The sequence below is a fragment of the Thamnophis sirtalis genome, unplaced genomic scaffold, assembly GCF_051295495.1.
Source record: "Thamnophis sirtalis isolate CommonGarterSnake01/CBP01778 unplaced genomic scaffold, rThaSir2_p1.2 scaffold_12, whole genome shotgun sequence".
Lineage (NCBI taxonomy): Eukaryota > Metazoa > Chordata > Lepidosauria > Squamata > Natricidae > Thamnophis > Thamnophis sirtalis.
Window position 1 is genome coordinate 63107116 of NW_028261392.1, and position 26167 is coordinate 63133282.

The window sequence follows — 26167 nt, forward strand, 5'->3', positions numbered from 1 at the left end:
TATAGCAATAGCAGTTCGACTTATATACCGCTTCATAGGGCGTTCAGCCCTCTCTAAGCGGTTTACAGAGTCAGCATATCGCCCCCAACAACAATCCAGGTCCTCATTTTACCCACCTCGGAAGGATGGAAGGCTGAGTCAACCTTGAGCCGGTGAGATTAGAACCGCCGAACTGCAAATAACAGTCAGCTGAAGTGGCCTGCAGTACTGCACCCTAACCACTGCGCCACCTCGGCTCTGGATACACAATATGGGATACACAAAAAATGTGCCCCACTAATTATTGTGGGCAGAGAAACACTACGGAAAAAAATTAAATTCCCGTACACTTCCACATCATAACGATACCAAATAAAATTTTGAAGGTTTCAGTGATACAATCAAAGCAATCATTATGACATTCGTATACAGGGTGAGCGAAAGATACTTGTTCAATATTTCGTTGCACTTTCAAAATATTATATTTTTCCTCACTGGGGAGAGGGAGAGAAAATCAAGATTCAGGATTCACCTTCTGTTCATAGCAGGAAAAGTTTCAGTTAGATATTTTTTAAAACTCAAAAAAAATAATCCTATGTTTCCCCTAGAGCAGTGACGGCTAAATTTTTCCAGACCGAATGCCCAAAGTGATTGTGTGCGCAAATGTGCATGCATATGCCCAAATCCAAAAAATGCAATGTGCATGCGTCTTGGCCCGTCCATGTGTACACACCTCATGTGCCCTGCTCCCTCGTCCACATGTGCACAGCCCCCCCCTGCACGTAGCCCTGCAGCCATGTATGTGCGTGCAGAGGTCCCTCGCACGTATGCATGCGTGATATCAAGGTGATAGTTGAAGTCCATCCCTTTTTGTGTTCCACATGTCAGAATTAAAAAGAATGGGTCTTCAATTGTGCAGGCTCAAACATCACAATTGAAGCCCCACCCTTTTTAATTCTGACGAGTAGCACACAAGCAGGGATAGATTTCAACCATGCAATTGCAATCACTGTTTTCTCTTTGATTGATTGATTTCTACCCCTTTCCCTGATGTCTCCAATCATAACATCTCAACTGTTATCTGCATTTTTCTACAAGTCACTTAAGAAGTGTAATATGTCCAGGATTCTGCAGAAACTCAAGGGTAAAAATTGGCAGCTGATTTTAGGAATGACAAAATTTTTAAAAATTTTTTTGCAGAGAAAGATAAAAACAGAAAAAAAATATATATAGAATAAAAAAGAAGAGAGAATGAAAAAAAAAAGAAAGTCTAGTTTCCAATTTTTATAGCTATTTTAAATGTAGATATAAATTTACCTCCTACTCTTATGATTCATCATAATTTTTATTTCTTTTGTAATCAATATTTAAATCATCAAAACCATAAGTCATAGGACAGGGTCATCTTTTTGTTTCATCAAAAAAGTTTATAAAGGTTTCCAGTCAACCATAAAATTAGTTAATGTCTTTTTCTCTTATCAAAGACACCAATTTAGCTATCTCTGCAAGTTCCATTCATCTTCAAGGACCCATTCCTCCACTTTGGGTAATGCAATCTCCCTGCAATTTACCTAATTTTATGAAACTCCTAAGTTAGATATTAAGGGGGGGGGGGAAATCCTGGACTGAATCTGAAATGCAAAGATTGTACTTTAATTTACTTTCAACGCCCTTTTAATCTGCTTGTCGATGCGCCTACTTTCGGACTAGATAGGAGAAAGCTACCTTTTCTCTAAGGAGAAACTAACAGTTTACTTACAAACCTCACCGTATGTTAATGTTGACTTTCCTTTAAAGCAAGTCTTCCTTCATTTCATAGTCCTCAAGGTGACAAATTCCTTTAGACACTCTGCTCTTAATCTTACTTTCCTCTTGGGGATCTATTCTGACAAAGATAATGGTTCTCAGAAGAGAGCTACAGGGGGGAAAAATGCTTTAAAAACTCATAATTGCAGTCTCAAAATACCAGCCTGTCACTATTAGCCTTCCTATCCTAAATGATGTATGTAAAGAGCATTTTTCCTCTTTCAGTTTTCCTCATCAGGCATTTTCCAATCTGACAGCATAGGTAATTGAAGTAATTAGGTAAATCACTTATCAGTAAATATTTTCAGGAATACCAGTCACCGGGGATTTTGAAAAATCTAACTATTTTTTTGTTTGTTTCAAAAATCAAAACAATAGTTTAAAGTTAGCTTAGCAAGGAGGAGCTACGTTCAATGTAAAGATGTTATCAATTTTCTATTCTTTTTTCAAATATATTTTAGACTGTTTTTGTTAAAGATTTATACCGTGTATGGGTTCTGGGAAGTCAGGGGAGGGGAGGCTGGGGGGGGGGTTGGGGGGTTGGGGGGGAGGGAGGGATGTATATTAGGCTTTACGAGGGGTGTTAAATTTTAAAGTAATATGATTGCACATGTATACTGTCTTTTCTTATTTTTTCTTCTTTAAAACTAAGATATGTTAAGTATATTGATATGGAAGCATAAATACCATCAACATAGAATGGAGTTTGCTCCGAAGCGGAAATACACCAATAAGAGGAAGAGTGGGAAACAGAGGAGAGAAGAAAGATAGGAAGAGAGGGATAGGAGAGAGGGTGAAGGGGGGAGATGAGGTGTATAAGGAGGAGTGGTAAGGGGAGAGAGGAGAAGGAGAAAGGAAGGGGAAGTAGAGTAGAAAATGATGGAGGGAAGACAGGATGTAGAAGAGTGGGAAGCAGAGGAGAGAAGAAAGATAGGAAGAGAGGGATAGGAGAGAGGGTAAGGGGGGAAGATGAGGAGGATAAGGAGGAGTGGAATGAAGAGAGAGGAGAAGGAGAAAGGAAGGAGAAGTAGAATAGAAAAGGATGATGGAGGGAAGAAAGGAGGTAGGAGAGAGATAGAAGAAAGAGGTGTATGGAGAGCAGAAGAGCTAATAATGGGTTTTTATCTTTCTGGGCGTTGATGACAAGAGGAACTGATGTAATTACTACTTAATACAATAGGATATTGGCTATGTAATAGTATACATGTGATTGTATGTTATGAAAATGGAAAATAAAAAAAGTATTTTTATTTAAAAAAAATCAAAACAAAGGCACACACTCTTTTTCTATCAGTCGTGCAGCTGAACCAATAATAGACCCTGAGTGATTGAACAATGCAGAATAAAGACAACTAGCCAGACATCTGGACCAATATAACAATGCACAAATTATATAATTGAGCCAAGTTCCAAAAGGGAATGTAAACAGAATAGAGTCTTTTACCTTAGAACAGTTTTACCTTGGAGCAGTGTTTCTCAACCTTGGCAGCTTTAAAAGTGTTTGGACCTCAACTCCCAGGATTCCCAACCAGCATGCTGGCTAGGGAATTGTGGGAGTTGAATTCCACACATCTCAAAGCTGCCAAGGTTCGAGAAACCTGGCCTTAAGAATTTGGCCAGTGATAAACCCGTGGATGTCATGCCAATCACAATGCATCTACATGAACAAGTCTTGAAATCCTGCCAGGTAGTGAAATTTTGCAAAAAACATGCCATTCTTGCACAAAATCTCACAAAGTTTTGGCCATGTGTATGTATATTATTATTATTTGATATCTATACAATGCATATTTAATTACTTACAAGCACTAATTCAACATATTGGCTGGGGGAACATATTGGCAGAGATACACTGCATTAAAGTTTTAGCATCTTATGCAGATATATATATTTTTTAAAAAAAGACACCAGGAAAGAAAAAATGTCAGCGTTCCAAGTATCATGTAGAATTAAATCAGAGTCCAAGGCAAAACGATCCTTAAAGTTCCAATTTAATAAATCAGACATCTTAGCACATCTGTATTAATCCCAATTCTGGAAATGACATGAGAATCCCACCCAGTTAAAAGTTCGTGATCTTGTCCCCACACCCACAATCCATCACATGGTCCAATCTTCTTCTTCCATGCCTCCTGATCGGAAGCAGCTGGCGTCTCCACCCAGCTGCTTCCGATCAGGTGCAAAGGTGCGGAGACAAAAGATGACCTTGGGCTTCTAGAAAAGAACGACAACAATACATTCCACAATCCTACTTCTTTCTATTCCCCCCTCCCAACTACTACACTAATGAAACAGCATAATGGAATAAGAGAAAGTGTGGGAGGCCAAAATACTAAAAGGAATATAATTGCAGGCCTGTAATAAACAAAAAAAAATCCTTTACAACCAATATATGTACCCAAGCTTAACTCTCTCTCCCCCCTTCCCAACTCATGATCAATATTGCAGTTTTCCTGAGACAGATAAGACTTATACTCAGGGGCATCGGAATGGATGCTCTCGTCATAATGATCACAGCACAACCCCTTGTGCACTGCAAGCTCACTTCCTTTTGCATATGCATCATCTGCATGCAACATCACACCGTAGCTACAAAAGGGCAGAGTTTGCAAACACCTGTTTCAGCTTCTCAGGTCAAGAATGGAGACCAAAATATCACCTCTTCCATCAGCTCCTCAGCGCCCTTCCTCTACAGCTCATCACAAAAAAAAGTGCAATAAATTTACACAAAGGTTAACATTCGGCTTTAAAATATATCTGCATAGATTCCGTCAGAGGTGGGTTCCTACCAGTTCGCACCTATTCGGTAGAACCGGTTCGTCAAATCTACTGAACCGGTTAGAAGAGGTTCCACCAGTGGACCCGGAAAGCAGGCCACACCTACAGAAGAGGTTCCAAAAAATTTTGAAACCCACCACTGGTCCTTGGATACGATTATTCTACACTATCATGCTCCTATTTATAAAACTCAGTGCCTCTGTGAAAGGTAAGGATGACTACTGCGTTTGTGGTGCAATCAGAACATTGCATGTGTTGAAGTTGTTTTAACGCAAACCAAAGATGCCTTGTAAAAAACAAGTTTACATCCTATTCTTATGCATGCCAGTGCTGTGTGTGAAGTAATTTAAGGTGGTTTTGACAAGTGTCGTCGGCATCTTCATATCTGGTCACATGGGTGGCAAGCCACTCCCATCCGGTCACATGGGCGGCAAGCCACTCCCACAAAGGAGGCCACACCCACGGAGTAGGTTCGAACAATTTTTGAAACCCACCACTGGATTCCGTGTACAATTAAGTTCACGCAGCTTAGTGCTACCTGAGCATAGTTCCAATGGATAGAATGTGTCTATGTATATCTAAGACTGCAAGCGAGTAGATCTTGGTGATCTAATCAGAATCGGGGATTTGCTAACACAGCAAGAGAAACATTGCCAAAATCAGTCCTTTTTAATTCTGACGTCAGTTATATTCCTGCGGTGTAGCTTCTTGGAAAATTACCTTAAGAAACAGACAAGGCATAGTTAGTTCTTTAGCCCTCTGCATTTCTAAACATGACTCTGCATTTTCCTCTCTTGAAAGGTACCCGTCTGATGAATAAAAAGGCAGAGACAAATTGAGTCTACCGTAACTAAAAAGCATAGATAGAGGAGCAAAAAGCTGAATATTGTGTTACTGGAAGTGGAGAATATACTATGACTACAAAACATTGTTCCTAATGGGCCTATGTGCGGACACATGTAGATGACCACAGAGCATCTTCAAAACAGCTGTAAGACTGTGTCAATGCTTCAAAGAGAAAATGGTTTGCAGGGCCCAAACATTTTCCACAATTTCCCCCAAACTCTCTACAATATAATTTCCACAACATGTGCCTTTTTACATGTTTACAGCAAAACTATTTACCACTGAAACAATGGGAACAATGAAATCCAAACTTACCACCCCCCGATATACAGTATATGAACTGACTTGGCCAGTGGGGAGAAATTCACACTATTAATTAACCGCATCCTATTTTTGGTCATATAATGAGGCAAGCTTTTAGGTGGCAGAAATTGGTGGCAATGTTCCATTTTTCTGTTCTTGCTAAGATTCATGTTTCGGACATGGGAAACTGTCACAGATGACAGTTGTCTTCAGGGATGGTCAAGGACGTCGTGTCCATTAATTGCCAGACCATTTGGTAAGATGGACTATTTTACAATCGAGTCACAAATATTATGGGATATGTTGACTACTAAGGTCTGCCCTAGATCAGCAATTCCTGAATACTTTGGCCTCTGAACACCTTTACATTCTTTTTTTTTATTGAAAATTTTTAGGAAAAGAAAAACTTTTGCAAATATTTACCTCCCCCCCATTCGAACCCCACCCTCCCCCAACCTTCCCCCCCGCACCCGACTTCCCAGAACAAATACAGGGTATAAATCTTTAACAAAGATGTTGCTTATTTTTATTATTTGTATTTCGTTTTTATGTTCCCCTTTTTCCCCTTTTGAATTGTTCGCCGCCCTGAGTCCTCCCCGAGAAGGGCGGCACATAAATAATAAAATTCTATTCTATTCTATTCTATGTTCTAAAATAAACTTAAAGAAAGTTAGTATCATCTTTCATTTGAGCTTTAACTCCTCTTTGCTAGGCTAACTCTAAACAGATTATATCATTCCTTGTTTCTTCAGTCATAAACTATCTGGAATTTCTTAGTCCCGTATTTATTTTGAATATAGTCAATCCAACTTCTCCACTCCAGTTTATATCTCTCATTTGAGTGGTCCTTGAGATACGCTGGTATTTTAGCCATCTCTGCTAGGTTTGTTACTTTTAATGTCCATTCTTGAATAGTAGGCAAATCTTCCTTCTTCCACTACTGCGCCACTAACAGTCTTGCTGCCGTTATTAAACCACCTTTACATTCTTAAAGATTACTGAAGATCTCAAATACCTTTGGTTTATGTGGGTTATGTCTATCAATATTTACTGTATTAGAAATTAAAAGAGACATTTTAAAAGTATTTATTTATTTGACGGAAAAGGTGTCAGGGACTGCCCTGGATTATTAAGTAAATCCAGATAGGAATAGAGAGGCTATTCTTACGTTCAGTGGCAAGCGGATTCCATGATTAATGTCACGAAACCAAGGAAACTTAAGAATGAATAAACACTGTTTTTACCATTCAGCTGCTCAGGGATCGGTTGCACAGATGATTAGGCGGTTCTCCAGATTAAACAGAAGGGGGAAAAACTCTTTCTTAACGTTACACAAAAGAACAGCTTTGTTCAAGAAATGAGTGTCATTTCATCTCTTTTGGGTTGAAATGCTGTACAAGTGCTTCTTAACAATAATGGACTAGCTTGCACCTGCTTCCAGCAAAGCTGAGTTTGCAAACTATCCCTTTCCTTCTCCTCTCGTCAGAATACCAAGTCTGCTGAATGGATCCCTTTTATCTATTTCTATCCAGATATTTATTTTATTTAAAATACTCTACCCCATCTTTAAACTGATGGGGTGGCTCAGTGGGTCATTTTGCCCTTAATCTACAGTACACCACAAAGAGATATTTAGCAGCAATAGCAATAGCAGTTAGACTTATATACCGCTTCATAGGGCTTTCAGCCCTCTCTAAGCGGTTTACAGAGTCAGCATATCGCCCCCACAGTCTGGGTCCTCATTTCACCCACCTCGGAAGGATGGAAGGCTGAGTCAACCTTGAGCCGGTGAGATTAGAACTGCTGAACTGCAGATAACAGTCAGCTGAGGTGGCCTGCAGTACTGCACCCTAACCACTGCGCCACCTCGGCTCTATTTCTCAACTTGACTTCCTAACACTAACCCTAATCCTGTTTTCTATTTTGTGAGCGGCTGCTGTGCTACCAGGCGACACAGTGGCTCAGTGGCTAAAACGCTGAGCTTGTCGATCAGAAAGGTCGGCAGTCTGGCGGTTCGAATCCCTAGTGCCGCGTAATGGAGTGAGCTCCCGTTACTTGTCCCAGCTTCTGCCAATCTAGAAGTTTGAAAGCATGGAAAAATGCAAGTAGAAAAATAAGGACCACCTTTGGTGGGAAGGTTACAGCGTTCTATGCGCCTTCGGTGTTTAGTCATGCCGGCCACATGACCACGGAGACGTCTTTGGACAGCGCTGGCTCTTCGGCTTTGAAACGAAGATGAGCACCGCCCCCTAGAGTCTGGAATGACTAGCACGTATGTGTGAGGGGAGCCTTTACCTTTACCTTATCCATCTTTAAACTAGAACTCTGAATTTTGATTTGTGTATTTAACACATTGACATGCCTCTGGGCGGCAGTTAAAACAATATAATTCAAAATTAGCTAAACTTAGTTAAATCCAGTGATAATATGTATAGTTAAATAAAAATTAATAAGGATAGTAATATACACAACGTTGAGCTGTTATGATAAGTAATAATTGGATATGAGAAGGGAAGGTTAGAAATATTTTTGGACTATATATAAAGATTATTAATAACAATAATAATAAAAAAAACAAAATTAGACACAGTTAAGTTTTAACTAGTAGGGGGAAAATGTTATGATATAGGATATAGTTAATTAAAGAAAGGATAATGATAATAAATTATATACATGGAGGATTAGAAAATTTTGGTATTAAATATTATGGATGTTTAGCTAAAACAAGATATGAGGATTTAATGTTAATGGAGGATTTTATAAATAAGTAAATGAAATGCCAGCATGTGGTTATGTATTAATTCTTGTATATTTTATGATGAAGGACGTTTAAATAATCATAGTCAAATAAAAGTGGAGGCATGATGATGGTAATATAATAAATATTTGAGTTAAGATATTTGAATTAATATGAATTAGATTTGATGACAGTGGAAGAGATGCACGAAAGCCTTTTGTAACCAGCTGATACACTTTCTACAGTATGTAAAGAAGGAGGAGTCCTATGTTTGTTTTGAAAATAAAAAAAATTCAAAAAAAACCCAAAAACAATGTACCGTAACATGTATCAAAACACTTTAAAAACAATGCTTATATACAAACAACCAAGCCATAAATTAGCCAATAATATTTTACTCCAATGAATGTGTGAACTGACCTATATAGTTAGTCTATAATTTAGTGTAATGAATACCACCGTAAAATTGGTCTGAGTAAGTTCAGAGCAGGGGTGGGTTTCAACCGGTTCGCGGCGGTCCCTGCGAACCGGTTGGTCGCCGAACCCAGAAGTAAGTAACTTCCGGGAACGGCGAAGGGCGCGCCCGCCCGCCCGCGGTCCTTACCCAGTTTTGACGAGTTCTGCGCTTCCACGCATGCGCAGGACGCATACAGCACCTGCGCGATCGTCCAGTCGCGCAGACGCTAGTACGCATGCGTGCACCGCGCACGTGCACAAGGACGCCGCCGGCCCCGTTCCAACCGAACCGGTTGGAACGGGGCAAGAAACCCACCCCTGGTTCAGAGGTATAGCAATAGCAGTTAGCAATAGCAGTTAGACTTATATACCGCCTCATAGGGTTTTCAGCCCTCTCTAAGCGGTTTACAGAGTCAGCATATTGCCCCCAACAATCCGCGTCCTCATATTACCCAACTCGGAAGGATGGAAGGCTGAGTCAACCTTTGAGCCGGTGAGATTTGAACAGCCGAACTGCAGAACTGCAGTCAGCTGAAGTAGCCTGCAGTGCTGCACTCTAACCACTGTGCCACCTCGGCTCTATCAGTTATATAGTCAGTAAGATCCCTTCTTCCACCAGCAAGTCAACTTAGGGGAGAAGAAATAAAATGGTAACAGCTGAATGGGGGCAAAACAGCCCAATAAGGATGTCTATAAGATCTTGTCAGGGGCATTTGTGGGTTCATGCTCACAGTCTTAGCAAGCCTTCTCTTGCATGCTGCAAACAGCAAATTTGAACTCCAGTGGATCATCGGGATTTTCTCAGCACGATCCTTGTGAAGCAACACTTTTAGGGAACTGAAAGTGTTTCCCCCCCCCCCAGTTTTCGACTCACTTGCAAAAGTTTCTTTCATCAGAAAAGAAGGATGTTACGCCTGATATGAATAGAAATGTAAAAGGTATGGTAAATCGTCAGTTCTCTAATGCTAATCTCCCATGTTACGCCCCTTTTAGGCGGCCTGCACTGGTTGCTGGTTGTCTTCCGGGTGCGATTCAAGGTACTAATTAAGACCTTTAAAGCGCTCCATGGCTTAGGCCCAGGGTACCTGCGAGACCACCTACTGCCACCGGTAGCCTCCCACCGTCCAGTGCGATCCCACAGAGTTGGCCTCCTCAGGGTGCCGTCGGCCAGACGGTGTCAGCTAGCGACCCCCGGGGGGAGGGCCTTCTCTGTGGGAGCGCCTTCCCTCTGGAATGAGCTGCCCCCGGAGCTTCGTATAATCCCTGACCTCCGGTCCTTCCGACGCGCCCTAAAAAGTTGGCTTTTCCAGCACGCCGCCCTGGCCTGAACAAAACAAAACAAATGATTGATCACGGTTAATTTTAATTCGATTTTTTTTTTTAAAAAATGTCATTGTCAATTTTAATTGGGATATTCTATTTAATTTTTTTTTAACTTTTGTATTATGTGTTCCTTTTAATGTTGTACGCCGCCCTGAGTCCTTGGGAGAAGGGCGGCATATAAATCTGATAAACCTAAACCTAATAAAATATATACGTATACCTAAAGCCTTTAGCCAGTAAAGGTAAAACGCTAACAACTATCACTCTCTTTTTTTTTTACATTGAATATTTGGAGACGCAGCTCTGCGAAATTCCAATTCCAATTCTATGCTTTGCAGTGCTATTAGGCAATCTCATTATTTCGTCAGCCCCCTGCCCATGGATTCTAAATATATTTTTGCAACCTCTGCATGTAGTTTCACTTCTTCATTCCACACTCCTGGAGGGTCCATGCTGCATGTATTATGATGTGTTCGTGCCTAGTGTATACGTACTTATTGCATTGCGAAAATTCCTCTGGGATTCCCTATAAAGTGTGTAAGCTCTCAAAAACAGGTATGCCACAGAGAGTAGCAAAGGCCTCCAACTACAGACCACCTTTGCCAACCCAGAATTTGCTGGAGATCACAAAAGCTGAGCACCATTCTTTAGGATATGAATATTAATGGAGGACTGGATGCTCAAACTTTTCCTGCCGTGAGCCTAAGCATATCAAATTCAAAGAAAAGAGGCAACAGTTTTATGTCATTTGTGTTAAGAAGTTAAAAGTTTCAGGAATAGGAGGGAATTAAAAAAAAAGGGCCAGGAACCAGCAGAAAATCTGGGCAGAGAAACATCTTAGGGGTTGAGAAGATGCAGGGATCAGAGCCGGATTTTCCTATAGGCTAACTAGGCTTCAGCCTAGGGCCTCGAGATCAAGAGGGGCCTACATTCAAATTGTTAGCAAAATTAAAATTACACTATTCTAAAAACAGTGAACACTAAAGCACTGAACCGAAAATAAGGAGAAATTCTACGCATAGGACAAATAAACAAACATAAAAATGTATTGGTTAAGATCGTTCCAGCGCCGCGGCAGTTGGGGAGCCCGCCCACGTTCCCGGCACCAGCGGTCGGGCGAGAGGCGTGGCCGCTCCCACTAGCCGCCCCGTCGACGCGGAGCCCACCAGCGGCCAGGCAGGTGAGGGCGAGGGGGCCGAGCCGGACAGCTGAGCGCAGCAGGGGAGGCGGCTGGCCTCGCTGCCTTTGCCGCAGAGCAGAGCCACCCTCCGTCGGGAGGCCAGCTGTATATATTGATATATATTGATATATATCACAGTAATGATGTATTTTATTGTCTAAAAATGGGAGGTGAAAGGGCCTCATAAGTGGAATAGCCTAGGGCCTCTTTTCATCTAAATCCAGCACTGGCAGGGATATATTTGTGTAAGGAGCATTTTGGATGGATCTTTTGTGTGATGGTGAAACAGTGAATAAAATATAATTTAAGGTTGTTCTAGACAGAGTTGAAATGCAATTTTGGAAGGGTGAGTGTGTATGTGAGAGACAGCATGTGGTTTCTCTGCAATATGAAGGATTCAATAGAGAGGTTGTGTTTTTCAGATGAGAACCTGTCTTGTACGCAGGTTCTAGGGAATGTTATTTATCTTTCAACCTTAACAGTAAGCCTTTCTTTCAACTTGATGTTATTAGACTGGCTGGGTCCTCCATCTGGTAAACATTTATTCTCTTATGACAGTCATTTCGTGGTCACAGCCGTGACAAACTTTCAACATGTTCAAATGTGTTCCACAACCCAAAAATGTTCTAAAGAAGTTAGGAAAAGCTATCCTCTGCTCTAGGTTGAATATTCTCTGCCCCCACTCGATGTGTTGAATTCAATACAACTTGACAAAAAAGACCTATTGTAGTGGTAGGGAGGAATAAGATACTAATCTCCAGGGCTAAGCATACCTGAAAATGATTTAGAATTATTCTGGATTTCTTTCATGGGAGCACGGTGCCTCTTTCTGATTCACTGATGCAACCTGATATTTTCAGAACTTTTTCATAAGTCAAAGAAAGATGCTACGGATTTTTAAAAAAATACAGTTGATGAATTCATTTCATTTCATTTATTAAATTTATAGGCCGCCCAATCCCGGAGGACTCCGGGCAGCTTACAATGAAAGAAGAAAAAAAGAAAAGCAAAATAAATAAAAAATAATTTAAAATTCACAACACACATACGTTCTAATCGGGGCTGGACCTTAACACTAAGGTCAACAGCCCCAGGCCTGCCGGAACAGCCAGGTTTTAACGGCTTGAGAGAAGGCCATGAGAACAACAAGCAAAAATAAATAAACAAATGGAACTACGATTCTCCTCGGTCTTCAGTTCTGATGGACACTCATTTGTAGATGGGGAACAAAGGAGATGGGCAGGATTCCCAACATCTTTCTATAAAGTGCGTTTCCAACAAGTCCTGGGGTTGCAACCAAACCAAACACGTCCAATGTGCGAGGAGTGGAAATACAATCAGAACTGGCCATCCATCTTACATTTATCACCTACTAAGCTAAAGGCCCTAGATGGGCTTCGGAGCAGCAGTAATTTCTTTGCAAAAAGAACTGTGATCAGAGAAGGCAGGGTTTCAGCAAATTGAGAGGGGAAAAAAGAACAGAAATTTAAAAGTAACCCAACTCCTTTCCCCAATTCTAATCCTCAACAGGGATCACCAATACAGATATATATATATATAGTTGATGAGAGCTAAATAGCTTGAAATAGATCTATACTAGTCTCCCTTTATTTATTTATCAGCACAAATACCACACACACACACACACACACACACACACACACACACACACACACACACACACACATAGTTCTTTAAACACTTGCACTTAGCAGAGACTCATATTGGGAAAATTTTCATTGCAAAACCATTATCCACCGTCTTTTGACCTCGTCAAGCTCTCCTTCAAGTCTCAGGTATACAAGATGAATTCTGGCAATAAACCTTTTTGGAAGCAGTTCCTTGAAGCTAGAGGCTGCCAAGCAGACAGCTATGATCTCACCAAGCTAAAATAACAACTCCTTGGGAGAGTCAGTCTATTTTATTGGTCAAGCAACCAATCTCTTCAGTGCCAGAAAGGAACCTCTCTGTCTTACCATCCCTTCCATCCCATCTTACCATTTACATTAATTTTCAGATGAAACCAGAGGTGGGTTCCTACCAGTTTGCACCTATTCGGTAGAACCCGTTCGTCAAATCTACCGAACCTGTTAGAAGAGGTTCCACCAGTGGACCCGGAAAGCAGGCCACACCCACCGCACCTATTCGTGAGAACCGGTTCGTAACTTTCTAAGCAGTTCGGAGAACCGGTTGTTGGAAGAAAACTTATTTTATTTTTTTCCCACTTTACAGGGCTAATCCTGCAAGGAAGGCAGGAAGGAAACATTCTGGTGTTGTTTCTAGCCTCATCTTTATTGCCCTGCTTACAGAAATTGCCTCTCCGGTTAACCCTTATTACATTGTAACAGCTAAGGCGAAGCGCCCATCGACGTGAGTTGGCTACAGCCACATTGTCACATGACCACCGAGTTATGCCTACCCAGCTGGTCATTATGGCAGAGAACCGGTTGTTAAATTATTTGAATCCCACCACTGCTTTGCAGCTACCTAGATGGATACTTGTAAATTTCAAAAGAGAGTTATTTCAAGCGAAGGGAGAATTTTTTTCTCTGGGTGTAATTAAAAATGTGCAGATTGTAAATGTGTTAACAGCAGCCAGAATTGTATTTGCAAAAAACTGGAAAAAACGAAACAATACCAAAACAGGAAGAAGTTATCCGAAAAATAATAATGGACTGTGCTGAAATGAGTAAATTGACATTTGAAATTAGAGAGCAAGAGGATGAACAATTTTGTAAGATATGGGACTTGTTTTATCGGTGGCTAGGGGAAAAAAAAAAACTTTGGAAATGAAAAATGATATACTGATGCCTTAATTGAAGAAAGTAAATGATGATATAATTATGCTGTGAAATAATCTAATAATGACACAATGAAGTATTAATATAAGGTCTGGGGATATAATGTATAAGGTTAAGAACTTATTATAATGATGTTTCGCTGCTGATAAGCAATTCTAATAGGGGAACAAATGAAAACTGGTATATATAGGCAGCGATGCTTTGTTGAACAATGAAGGAATAAGATCTCTGTTTGAAGGTATGAAATGCAAGGTTAACAATAAATATAAGTATTCTTTCTGGGGAAAAATAATGCTAATGTTAACTGAATATATATTGCAGAATGAAAGTGAGGCCTTTAGTTATATTAGATGAAATATTTGAGACGGTAAATATTATTTGAAGATGCAGATGTTAAAACACTTGTAACCAAACGACATGCTGTATGTGATGATGTTTTTTTTTTCCTTTTTTTCTCTCTCTCCTTTCCCCCCCTTTTTTTCTATTGTTATGTGATGTTGTCTATATAATAAAAAATAAAATTATTTTTAAAAAAATGTGCAGAATAGCAAAAAAATATGCAGAGTAGCAAACCAGGTGCCAGAATTTGGGGAAATCTAACCTAATATCACAAACAAAAAGAAATCTGCAGGTTAAGCAGATTTTGCTGAGGGCGATGCATTGAGTGAGGTCATGTGTCACTCCAGAAGCATGTCACTAAAAAGATAAGAGGACATCACTCGTCAGTGAAATTCCACAAACGATTTCCTCTGGTAGCTCAAAGGTTTTGACGTTTATCCATCATGAATGAACCTATACAACCAAGGAGTCTTTTTGACCTCTGGAATCAACGCAACTATTTTTAGACACGTCGAAGCCCTCAGCATAATTCCAAGACAAAAGATCAGGGACAAGCCCAATTTTGACTAACTAAAACACACGGACCCTTGCAGAAAAGTGCATAACATGAACTTCAGTATATAACATAGAACTGTAGAATGTCTTAAGGAATAGAATCACTTAAATCTGGGGAAATTCTGACAGTGAGAACAAATAACCAGTGGAATGAGCTGCCTCCAGAAGAAGTTGTGCGTGCTCTGTCACTAGAGGTTTTTAAGATATTGGACAGTCATGAAGTTTACCCATCTGAACCTAAATATCAGTGGTGGGTTTCAAATTTTTTTAGAACCTCTTCTGTAGGCGTGGCCTGCTTTGTGGGAGTGGCCTGCCAGCCATGGGAGTGGCTTGCCAACCATGTGACTGAGTGGGAGTGGCTTGGCAGTCATGTGATTGGGTGGGCATGGAAAACTTGTAAAATGTGGTGAAACTCACTGAACAATGTTCTTGCTTAGCAAGCAAAATGTTGGCTCAGAAACTCTAGCATTTGAAGCACGCAAGTCTTAAAGCTGTCAAGTTACAAGACCCTTGCACCCCTAACCCTTTAGACAAAAAACCCCAGGGGTGTTCAAACTTGACAGCTTTAAGACTTGTGGACTTCAACTCCCAGAATTCCTCCTCCAGTCATGTTGGCTCAGGAACTCTGGCATTGAAGCATGCAAGTCTTAAAGCTATCAAGTTAGAAGTCCCTTGCACCCCTAACCCTTTAGGGGAAAAAACCAGGAGTGTTCAAACTTGACAGCTTTAAGACTTGTGGACTTCAACTCCCAGAATTCTTCCTCCAGTCATGTTGGCTCAGGAACTCTGGCATTGAAGCATGCAAGTCTTAAAGCTGTCAAGTTACAAGACCCTTGCACCCCTAACCCTTTAGAAAAAAAAACACAGGGGTGTTCAAACTTGACAGCTTTAAGACTTTAAGGTTTAGATAGGACTCTTAGAGGCAGGCGGGGCGATTGGTGAGCCAGCCAATCAGTGAGCGGCGGGCGGGGCAAGTGTGGTACGGACGGGCGGGAGGAGGGAGTTGGAACCGGTTCTAAACGGCACGGTAGATTTGTGGAACCTCTTCTATAGGAGAGGTTAGAACTGGCATGAACCCACCCCTGGGTGGGTTATATGCTAGAGTAGAGAATGGAGAGACTAGCCAGAGCCTCTGCATGGTATTGAATTTGGACTCCAAGTAACTGGACCTTATGAAAATGAAATCCATAGATGAAGGTCACTGGGTAAAATCACATCAGGAAGGAACAGAGATGCAGAGAACGAAAACAAGGAAAGAATGTACTCTCATTTTTTTGCTATAACAGTGATAACGACACTGTCCTATTCTACAGAATGAAGGGGTACTTTAAGAATATACTTTGCTATTTTACATACACAGATTGGAAGTATATCAAGAGCTAAATCCTATAAACTGGATGCTTCGTTATTAAAATCTTCCTAACCACTACAAAAAGACTGACATTCCAAGCAGATACACGGTTCCGCCTGAGAGAATCCTAGCTTCAGACACAGGAAATTAAAATTCTATTTTCCAGGTTGCTTGTAAAATTCTCCTGCATTGATTTCCAGGAACAAAAGTCCTGGAAAGAGAGCCGAGGTGGCGCAGTGGTTAAATGTAGCACTGCAGGCTACTTCAGCTGACTGCAGTTCAGCAGTTCGGCTGTTCAAATCTCACCGGCTCAGGGTTGACTCAGCCTTCCATCCTTCCGAGGTGGGTAAAATGAGGACCCGGATTGTTGTTGTTGGGGGCGATATGCTGACTCTGTAAACCGCTTAGAGAGGGCTGAAAGCCCCATGAAGCGGTATATAAGTCTAACTGCTGAGTCACCTGTTTTAGCTCTTGCTGCACCCATATTCAACTCCTTCCACCAAGCCCAATTTATGCCTTCTCCAATTATGAACGCAATCCCCCTCTTCATGGTTGTCGTGAGACTGGAGGAGTTTCACTATCAATAATCCATGAAATCAATGCCTAGCGGGGAGAAGCATCATGCAAAAACAATATATCTATTTTTTGGAAGAATATTAAGCCCTTCTTTAAATAATAAACGATTGACAATTCGATGTACACCTTTGAAAAACTGCTTTAAGCTAAAGTCAGTATAATTAATATGATTAACTTCTGCCCCATTTATTGCTTCCGGAAATCTGCCTTCCACAAAGCAATTTTCTTTCTGAAACATACATGAAAAAAAGGAAGTAACAAAACTAAGGCTTAAACGTGCCAAATTTCCACTTTAAAAACTGATCCTCCTCATGTGTTCTGTTTTGCAATTGTTTAGTGAAAACCCAACTTCTTTCCTCAGTGGGTCATTTTGCCCTTAATCTACAGTACACCACAAAGAGATATTTCTCAACTTGACTTCCTAACACTAACCCTAATCCTGTTTTCTATTTGATGAGTGGCTCCTGTGCTACCAGGGGACACAGTGGCTCAGTGGCTAAAACGCTGAGCTTGTCGATGAGAAAGGTCAGCAGTTGGGCAGTTTGAATCCCCAGCGCCGCGTAACGGAGTGAGCTCCCGTTACTTATCCCAGCTTCTGCCAACCTAGCAGTTTGAAAGCAGGTAAAAATACAAGTAGAAAAATAGAAACCACCTTTGGTGGGAAAGTAACAGCGTTCCGTGAGCCTTCGGCTTACAGAGCTGAGGTGGCGCAGTGGTTAAATGCAGCACTGCAGGCCACTTCAGCTGACTGCAGTTCTGCAGTTCGGCGGTTCAAATCTCACCGGCTCAAGGTTGACTCAGCCTTCCGTCCTTCCGAGGTGGGTAAAATGAGGACCCGGATTGTTGTTGGGGGCGATATGCTGACTCTGTAAACCGCTTAGAGAGGGCTGAAAGCCCTATGAAGCGATATATAAGTCTAACTGCTATTGCTATTGCTAAATCCCCCATGCCTGCAGCTAGCTATAACATTTTAGGTCTCCAGTTGTAGGGAAAAGCATTTGTTCAGAAGGCCATTCTGAATCATGCGCTCTGGCAAGCAAATGGCTTCTCTCCTCTTGTGTATGAACCAATCACCATTTTTAACAGACTGCAGTGCATGTCCATGTTGTTTTCCTTAGCATATCAATGTGGTTTCCCATCAGAAGAGAATGTACTGCGTGCTTTTGCCTTCCAAACCAAGAGTCATGTTGCATTATGACTGAGTCATTATGCTCCAGTCTTTCTTTTTTGCTTTACGTATTCAGAAAAAGACATTATGCGCTCAGAAGGCTTTAGTAGATGAAAATAACAATCCTTTTTCGCCACTGCTACATGACATTGAATTGAATTGAATTTATTGCATTTATATGCCGCCCTTTTCCCCGAAGGGGACTCAGGGCGGCTCACAATCCAAGTCAGGGAAGGGGATACAGATAAGGGATAAAAAAGACAAACAAAACAATACAAAATTTAAAAGCACACAACAACCATACCATTCGAGGAGGGGGGCAACAGCTCTTTAGCCCCAGGCGTGTCGGAACAGCCAGGTTTTAAGGGCTTTGCGGAAGGCCTGGAGGGTGGTGAGGGTTCGAATCTCCACGGGGAGCTCGTTCCAGAGGGTGAGAAGGCAGTTCTAGCTCAGTGATAGAGCAAAGCTTAGATCCAAAGGGAATTTGTTAAATCCCAGGTAGTTTGGATGACGATTAGCAAAGACTAATGTGAGAAAGACACCCTGGTGAATTCTTAACCTCTGAGCAAGGTAGGTGCAGCAGTGTTTTAACTTCTTATAAAATACTTCCCCATGTTTTGGGGAAAGAACTGCTTTGCTAGCTTTTTCAGATAACTGCAAATCATTTCAAAGCAATGAGTTCAGTTAAGTGCAACTTTATATGTGCTGGTTCAGAAAATATAACTACAGGTGACGGCAACATAGCTACAGCCTAGAATATTTTAGGCTTCAGCAAACCACTAACCAGACAAGATTCAGCAGTTGTTGGCCCTTGTAATAAACCTATTCCTTAAAATTAAACTCTCCCAGCCTGGCCTCTTTAAATATGGGAATTTTGAACCCTCAGAATTGTCAACATGGCCATTATTCACACATAGCATCAGAAGCTGAGATGGGCTGGCTAAACAGCATTTATGGTACCAAAGTTGGCTATTGGCTAGGGTAGAGCATGTGGCTTGTCCCTCCTTGGCAGAAGTCTCTAATCAGGATTGAATTTACATTTTATATGTCCAGGATTTAATATGTTGTATAACAGATGTGTGCAGCACTTTTTTCTTCCTACCATGTGTTGTGGCCCAGCAGGAGCCCTTGGAGCTGCCACCAGACTCCGACAGCGAGGGGCCCTCTGAGTCGGCTCTGGAGGATGTGGAGGACCCTGGACAGGGTTCCGACTCCGAGCAGGGCGCAGAGAGACTGGTTGTCCACCAGGAGGCGCCTGGGCCTTGACCAGTGGGGAGGAGACAAGGGAGAGTGAGCCGGACACCAGTAGTGAGTTGTTCCTGGATGCACGCCATCGAAGAGCTACTAGGTGTCAGGAACAATTACGCAATTACAGGAGGTAATTGCGCTCAGCTGGTGGTCATTAGGCTCCTTTCCAGACTATAAAAAGGCTACTTTGCAGACGTCAACACAGAATCGAATGTTGGAGAACTTTGTGTGAGCTTGGCAGGCTGGATTGCTGCCAAGTCTTATCTGTGTTTATTGCTGCCCAAACCTGTCTGTGCTGGGTTGCTGCCAAGGACCTGTTTGTCTGTTAATTAAATGCCGTAATTTATCTCTGGCTCGGAGTGTGCTTTGGTGTGGAACGAGGGGGGTCAGAACACCATGTTTCCCCAAAAATAAGACAGAGTGTTATTTTCTTTTAAAGGCACTTGGCCTTATTTTTAGGGAGGTCTTATTATTTTTGAGGTGCAGAAGGTGGTGAGCATGGTCACCTCATGGCTGCTGCTGTGTTGCAATATTTTCGGGGAGGGCTTATTTTCAGGGGAGGGCTTATTTTAGAACATGAGCTCAAAAGCCCAATTGGGCTTATTATCTGGGAGGTCTTATTTTTGGGAAAACCGGGTAGCATTTCCCCACAAATGAAGGCTCTGCTTTTTTCAGATCAACCAAAGGTTGAACCATTTGGTGGTGACAAGAATTGACTAACAGACCTGAATGGCATGCTCTAGAGACAGTAAGTGGCCCAAAGTAATCCAGCCAGTTTTCATGGCTAAGGCAGAACTAGAATTCACAGTCTCCTAGTTTCTAGCCTGCTGTTTAACCATTGCATCAATTCAGAAACATCAATTGTGGTTGAATTCAAGTAAGGGAAATGGATATCTAGTAGCCTTTTATTACAAAGGATCCTGAATACATATTTTCTCAATTTAATATGATTGATGTGTGACTACAATAATGGTTGAAGGTTGATAGAATCCAAACTGGGGGAAAAAAAGAAATGTTTATGGGCTTTCTGCTTTTTAAAAACATTTGTGTCCTTGTTTTAAGATAGAAAGATGCTTATTAACTTTAACAAATGTTTGTATCGAAGATTTGGGAAGAGAGAACAAGTCGTGTTTTTATTTTAAGTCACTTTCCAAACATAAGCACATACTTTTGCTAAAAGTATGAGCAACACGTTAAAAATCTAAAAACTCTTCTCTAAGGATTTGGGAGTATGTCAGAAAAATCACCAATGACATCCTATAATTATCCACTGACATCAGCTTTCTTTCCATTAAGTCGCTTGTAACAATATTCTGTACTCTTTAGATAAACTTTTGAACTAGTGGAATTTAAAAGATGCTGAGGGGTATCCAGGTTGTAATTCTGGGGAATTACAAGAGAATTACAAGGGGAAAAAATAAATTCCTTTCGAACATTGGCTATTACCGCACACCTATAGTTCTAATATACAAGGAAGGAGAATTTAATTGAGTTTGCTTTGCTGCAGGTTTCCATATCAAATGACACATTTTTAGTTGTTGAAAATAGTAGTTTGTGTATAGAATGTGAAAGATGACAAGACTGCAATGCTTTGAGTACATTCCAATGGTAGACAAATCAAAAGGATGAATTCAAAAGACCATAGATCAAGGGATTTTTTTCCCGGGGTGGAAAGATTTAAATCAATCCGATTTTTTTTTTGCCTTCACAAATAAAAGTGACCTCCTGCATGACTCCTTGATTTTCTAAAATAAAACTACAAGTAGTTCCACTGTAAGGTAGTCCTTTCCTTATAACCCTTCTTGGAGCGACTCTTTGAAGCTTCAAGAACGCTGAAAAAAAGCGACTTGCAGCCAGTCCTCATTCTTATGAGCCGAGGTGGCGCAGTGGTTAGAGTGCAGTACTGCAGGCCACTTCAGCTGACTGCTATCTGCAGTTCGGCGGTTCAAATCTCACCGGCTCAAGGTTGACTCAGCCTTCCATCCTTCCGGGGTGGGTGAAATGAGGACCCAGACTGTGGGGGCGATATGCTGACTCTGTAAACTGCTTAGAGAAGGCTGAAAGCCCTATGAAGAGGTATATAAGTCTAACTGCTATTGCTATTATAACCGTTGCAGCATCCCTACAGTCATGTGATCAAAATTTGGACACTTGGCACCCAGCATGTATTTATGATGGTTGCAGCATCTTGAGGGCATTTGTGACTTTCTCAGTTGGTTCCCAACCAGCAAAATCAATGGATTCACTTAACATCCTCATGATTCACCAAATACCCTCATGATTCACTTAGCAATCATTGCAAAAAAAGGTAAAATTGGGAGCGAATCACTTAACAACTATCTTCCTTAGCCATGGAAATTCTTGCCCCAACTATGGTCATAAGTCAAGACTACCAGTATTCAATGGAGCTTCCTCCATAATTGATGTTGTATAAAATATCAGGCTCGTATAGTAGAGTGAATAGAGGAATTTATAACCAGAGATGAGACATTTCCCCCTCTTTCACTGTAACTCTGTAACTTGGGTGCCCTTCTGAACAACCTTTTTAAGTCTTCCAAAACATTAGTGGGAACTCAGAATAGATTTGAAGTTGAAGCCATATTTTGAATCTCCATCCTTTGCAATAATGTTTGTGACATAATTAAAACAAAAAACTAAATGTATCTATGTACATTAAATATGCTTTTAATAGAACTCAAAGGTAAATAAAAGCTAATTATATTGCAATTAGCAATAGCAGTTAGACTTATATACCGCTTCATAGGGCTTTCAGCCCTCTCTAAGCGGTTTACAGAGAAATATAGAATAGTACATAAAAATGGATAACGAATAAGGGGACCACGAATGCAAGATAGAAATGTATAGAAGGGAAAACACTTTCCATTCCATCACTAAATCTATGTCATTCTTTAGTGTCTTTTGTGTGTTACATATGGATTGCCAGTTGTCCTGGAATTTTTGACCTTTTTAAAAATCACTTCAGTGGAATCCAATTATCTATACTGCAGTCTTATTTTCAAGGCCCAGTAATTTTGTCCAAATTGCCTTCTTGAGATTAAACCAGAGAATCTTGGTGAACGTCTGCATTTTCATGTGAGTTTTAAATTCTCCAGACAGAGTTTATAAGAAATGAATAAATAAAACAGTCCTAATCCTATTCTGGCATTCTCCTTCTAAGCAGCTTTTTCCTTCTGGTTCAAAATCTGTGGAAAGTGCTAAAAGGCCATGTGGGAATTATAATGGTAGCCAAATACCCAGACAGCTGTCCTTAAGTATAGGAAAGGTTTATTTTTCCACCTCTGCAAATGCAAATAAATGATAGATATTTGGGTTTTCTTCAATGTAGTAATAAACCGGACACGTGTTACTTTCCCCTCTGCTAAAACTATGTTGTTTTTTTTAATTCTTCCCTCTCCGCCCATGTTTTCAGTGATTCTCCAGCAGACAGAGGTTGCTGGTGGCTGAAATCTGTTCTTAATTCATTGCAGAATGACCATGTTGTAGCTTGCAACTCTGAAACCTATGGAAGGCTGCTTTGAACTGTGGCTGACGGTTCACCCACAAAACCGCGCTCGACTAAACCGTGCCCGACTAAGTTGGGTTAGGTTAAGGGTTAGATTTAGGGTTAGGTTTAGGGTTAGGTTTAGGGTTAGGTTTAGGGGTTAATTTTAGGTTTAGGGTTTACAGCGTGCTTCTGTCTCCACGCTGTTGTCGCCCTGTTGATGACATCAGCGACGCGGTTTAATCAGGCGCGGTTTAGTCGAGCGCGGTTTTGACGGGTCACGGTGGCTGACAGATTATCACTCTTCGTGCATAGGTTCAAACTTTCTGCTGTTTTGGGTTGTAAAGGTAAAAGTTCCCTTCGCACCCATGTGCTAGTCTTTCCCGAATCTAGGGCTAAGTGCTCATCTCCGTTTCAAAGCCAGAGATGTCCGAAGATGTTTCCATGGTCATGCGGCCAACATGACTTGTCATGAGTTCTTCCCCCAAGGATTTCTGGTCTGGCCATAGACGTGCAAAGCACCCGTCGCATGTCTTAAACCTACATCACCAAGAAGGTATCCTTCATATTAGCATATAAACCTATACAGTATTTGGAACTGACAAAGTAGAAGGCTTAAAGGAATCTACGTTTCTTTTTCTTTTTTTTGTAGTGTATATGCATGGACACTTTTAAATTGAATCCAAGAAATCTCTTCCTACAGCAGCAACTGGGAAAGCCTAACACGTAAGAGCAGACCCAGACAGGTACGCCCCTAAGGGAGTAATTCTCTATATTGTCATTCCTGAGGAGCTGGAATCAGCAGCAACATTTTTTTTATCCACAGGCTGCCAAACTGCCTTTTTCAGCAGTTCTCTCCCCCCCCCCCCCCCCCGAAGCTCCTCCAGCCTTCCTTCACAAATACCTTTCCTGGGGGATTTCAAACGCAGGCAGCCATAACATGTTTGGAAAGTGGGGTAGGGGTTGAAGTCATACAAAAGACATTCCCATCTGGTTTCTTTAAGTTAGGTATAAACTGACATTACAGTCCTCCTGAAAGATAGATAGATAGATAGATAGATAGATAGATAGATAGATAGATAGATAGATAGATAGGTAGGTAGGTAGGTAGGTAGGTAGGTAGGTAGGTAGATAGATGTAGATGTAGATGTAGATGTAGAGATAGATAGATAGATATAGATATAGACAGATAGATAGATAGATAGATGTAGATGTATAGATAGATAGATGTAGATGTAGATAGATAGATAGATAGATAGATAGATTTTGTGTGTGTGTGTGTGTGTGTGTACATATGTATAAATATGTATTTTGTGTCACAACCCCTAGTATGCCCAAATATGGGAGGAAGCATACTGCTTCCTTTCTCTGTCTATCGGCTCATCCCAAGAGACCATCCAGAAAGAAAGCCATTATTTTTACTGTTGCCTTTGTGTTGCATTTTTGTGCTGATAAATAAATAAAGGGAGAGTAGTATAGATCTATTTCAAGCTATTTAGCTCTCATCAGCTAGCCATACCCTTACTGGGATTTGAACCTGTGCTGTATTACATATTATGCAGTTGTGTTAGCCACTAAGCCACAAGGTTCTCCTCCTTTATCAGCTGAGCTAGGGAAATAGGTATGTATTTCATGTCACAACAAATGCATACATATATAGCCAGTGGATGTCCCCCTACAATATTCTCTAAAATTAGATAGATAGATAGATAGATAGATAGATAGATAGATAGATAGATAGATAGATAGATAGAAAGAGAGAAAGATGATAGAGAGAAAGTGAGAGAAGATAGATAGATAGATGATATAGATAGATAGATAGATAGATAGATAGATAGAGATAGATAGATAGATGATAGATGATAGATGATAGATGATAGATAGATAGATAGATAGATAGATAGATAGATAGATAGATAGATAGATAAACAGACAGACAGACAGATAGATGGTAGGTAGGTAGGTAGGTAGGTAGGTAGGTAGGTAGGTAGGTAGGTAGGCAGGCAGGCAGGCAGGCAGGCACACACAGACACACACAGACACACACACACTCACTATTGTAGGGGAACAGCCACTATATAAAAAGCAGGAGCCTAACACAATTAGCAGATGATATTAAAAGGTGCTTGCTTCATAAATCTGCCTTATCTCCTCCCTTTAGTTACACAACCTATTACCTTTTACATTTTTTTTTTAAAAATCAAACCACCTTCCCTGATCCTTTTTGCCACCCTGCCACCAGAGATCCTTGTTCTCTCACTGTAACTCCCTGCCCTTAAAAACTTAATTGGAAGATCCCGAGCAAGAGGTAGACTAAGTCAGGGTTTCTCAACCTTGGCAACTTGAAGATGTCCGGACTTCAACTCCCAGAATTCCCCAGCCAGTTGAAGTCCGGACATCTTCAAGTTGCCAAGGTTGAGAAACACTGTCCTAACCACTGCTGGGGAATTCTGGGAGTTGAAGTCCGGACATCTTCAAGTTGCCAAGGTTGAGAAACCCTGGACTAAGTCTGCTTCTACTTTCAAGTAGTAGAGTTAAGTCTCTTCCTTCCCACCCAATCAGTTGGCAACCATACCTGGCACACGCTGGCATCAGTTCCTGCCCATCGCTCAGTCTCCCTGGCACCTTTTGACCAAGTACCTGGAAATAACTTGGGGGGGGGAGAATTCCCCATGTGATGTTTACAAACCTGCCCCCACCCCGCTCGCCCCTGCCTCGGATCGAATCCCCCGTCCGATTCTTCTCCATGCTTGTTGGCATCCTTACCAGACGGCGATCCGGTTCTTCGGGTAGCGCAGCCTCTCCAGGCAGCCGAGGAAATGGGGCAAGGAGCGGGCAGCGTTCCTGGCGAGGATGGCCAAGAAGACGGTGGGCTTCTGCAAGGCGGATTCCGGCAGGGGAGACGAGGTGGGCATCATCGCCCCCTCCGCTGTGCCAGCCACCCAGCCGTTCTTCATCCAGAGCGCGAGAGGGAAATGAAGGAGAAGCAAGAGCGGGAGCCGGCGGCGCAACGGGAAAGCCGGGATCGCGGGCATTTCTCCTCGGGGGTCGCAACTTTCGGCTGCAAAGAGCTCCCGGCGTACCTGCAGGTCCGGCTGGACGGGAAAGCGAGGAGAGCGAGCGGGAGAGCAGCTGCTCCAACGAAGAGGCGCTTCTTCCCCCCTCCCTCTTTTCTTTTAATGAATTAGGAGTGAGGGGGGCGGAGTTCTGCTTTTGCCA

At 41.5% G+C, this 26167-nt stretch overlaps 1 protein-coding gene across 1 annotated transcript in view; it reads right to left on the bottom strand.

Moving 5' to 3' along the window:
- The window catches only part of COLGALT2 (collagen beta(1-O)galactosyltransferase 2), a 58873-nt gene extending 32780 nt beyond the window's left edge, over positions 1–26093 (bottom strand). Inside the window, exon 1 of the mRNA XM_087726548.1 lies at positions 25715–26093. Within this exon, the coding sequence (XP_087582674.1) occupies positions 25715–25983 (269 nt within the window). The 5' untranslated portion in view covers positions 25984–26093. The remainder of the gene's footprint in view (positions 1–25714) is intronic.
- Positions 26094–26167: the final 74 nt, after the last annotated feature.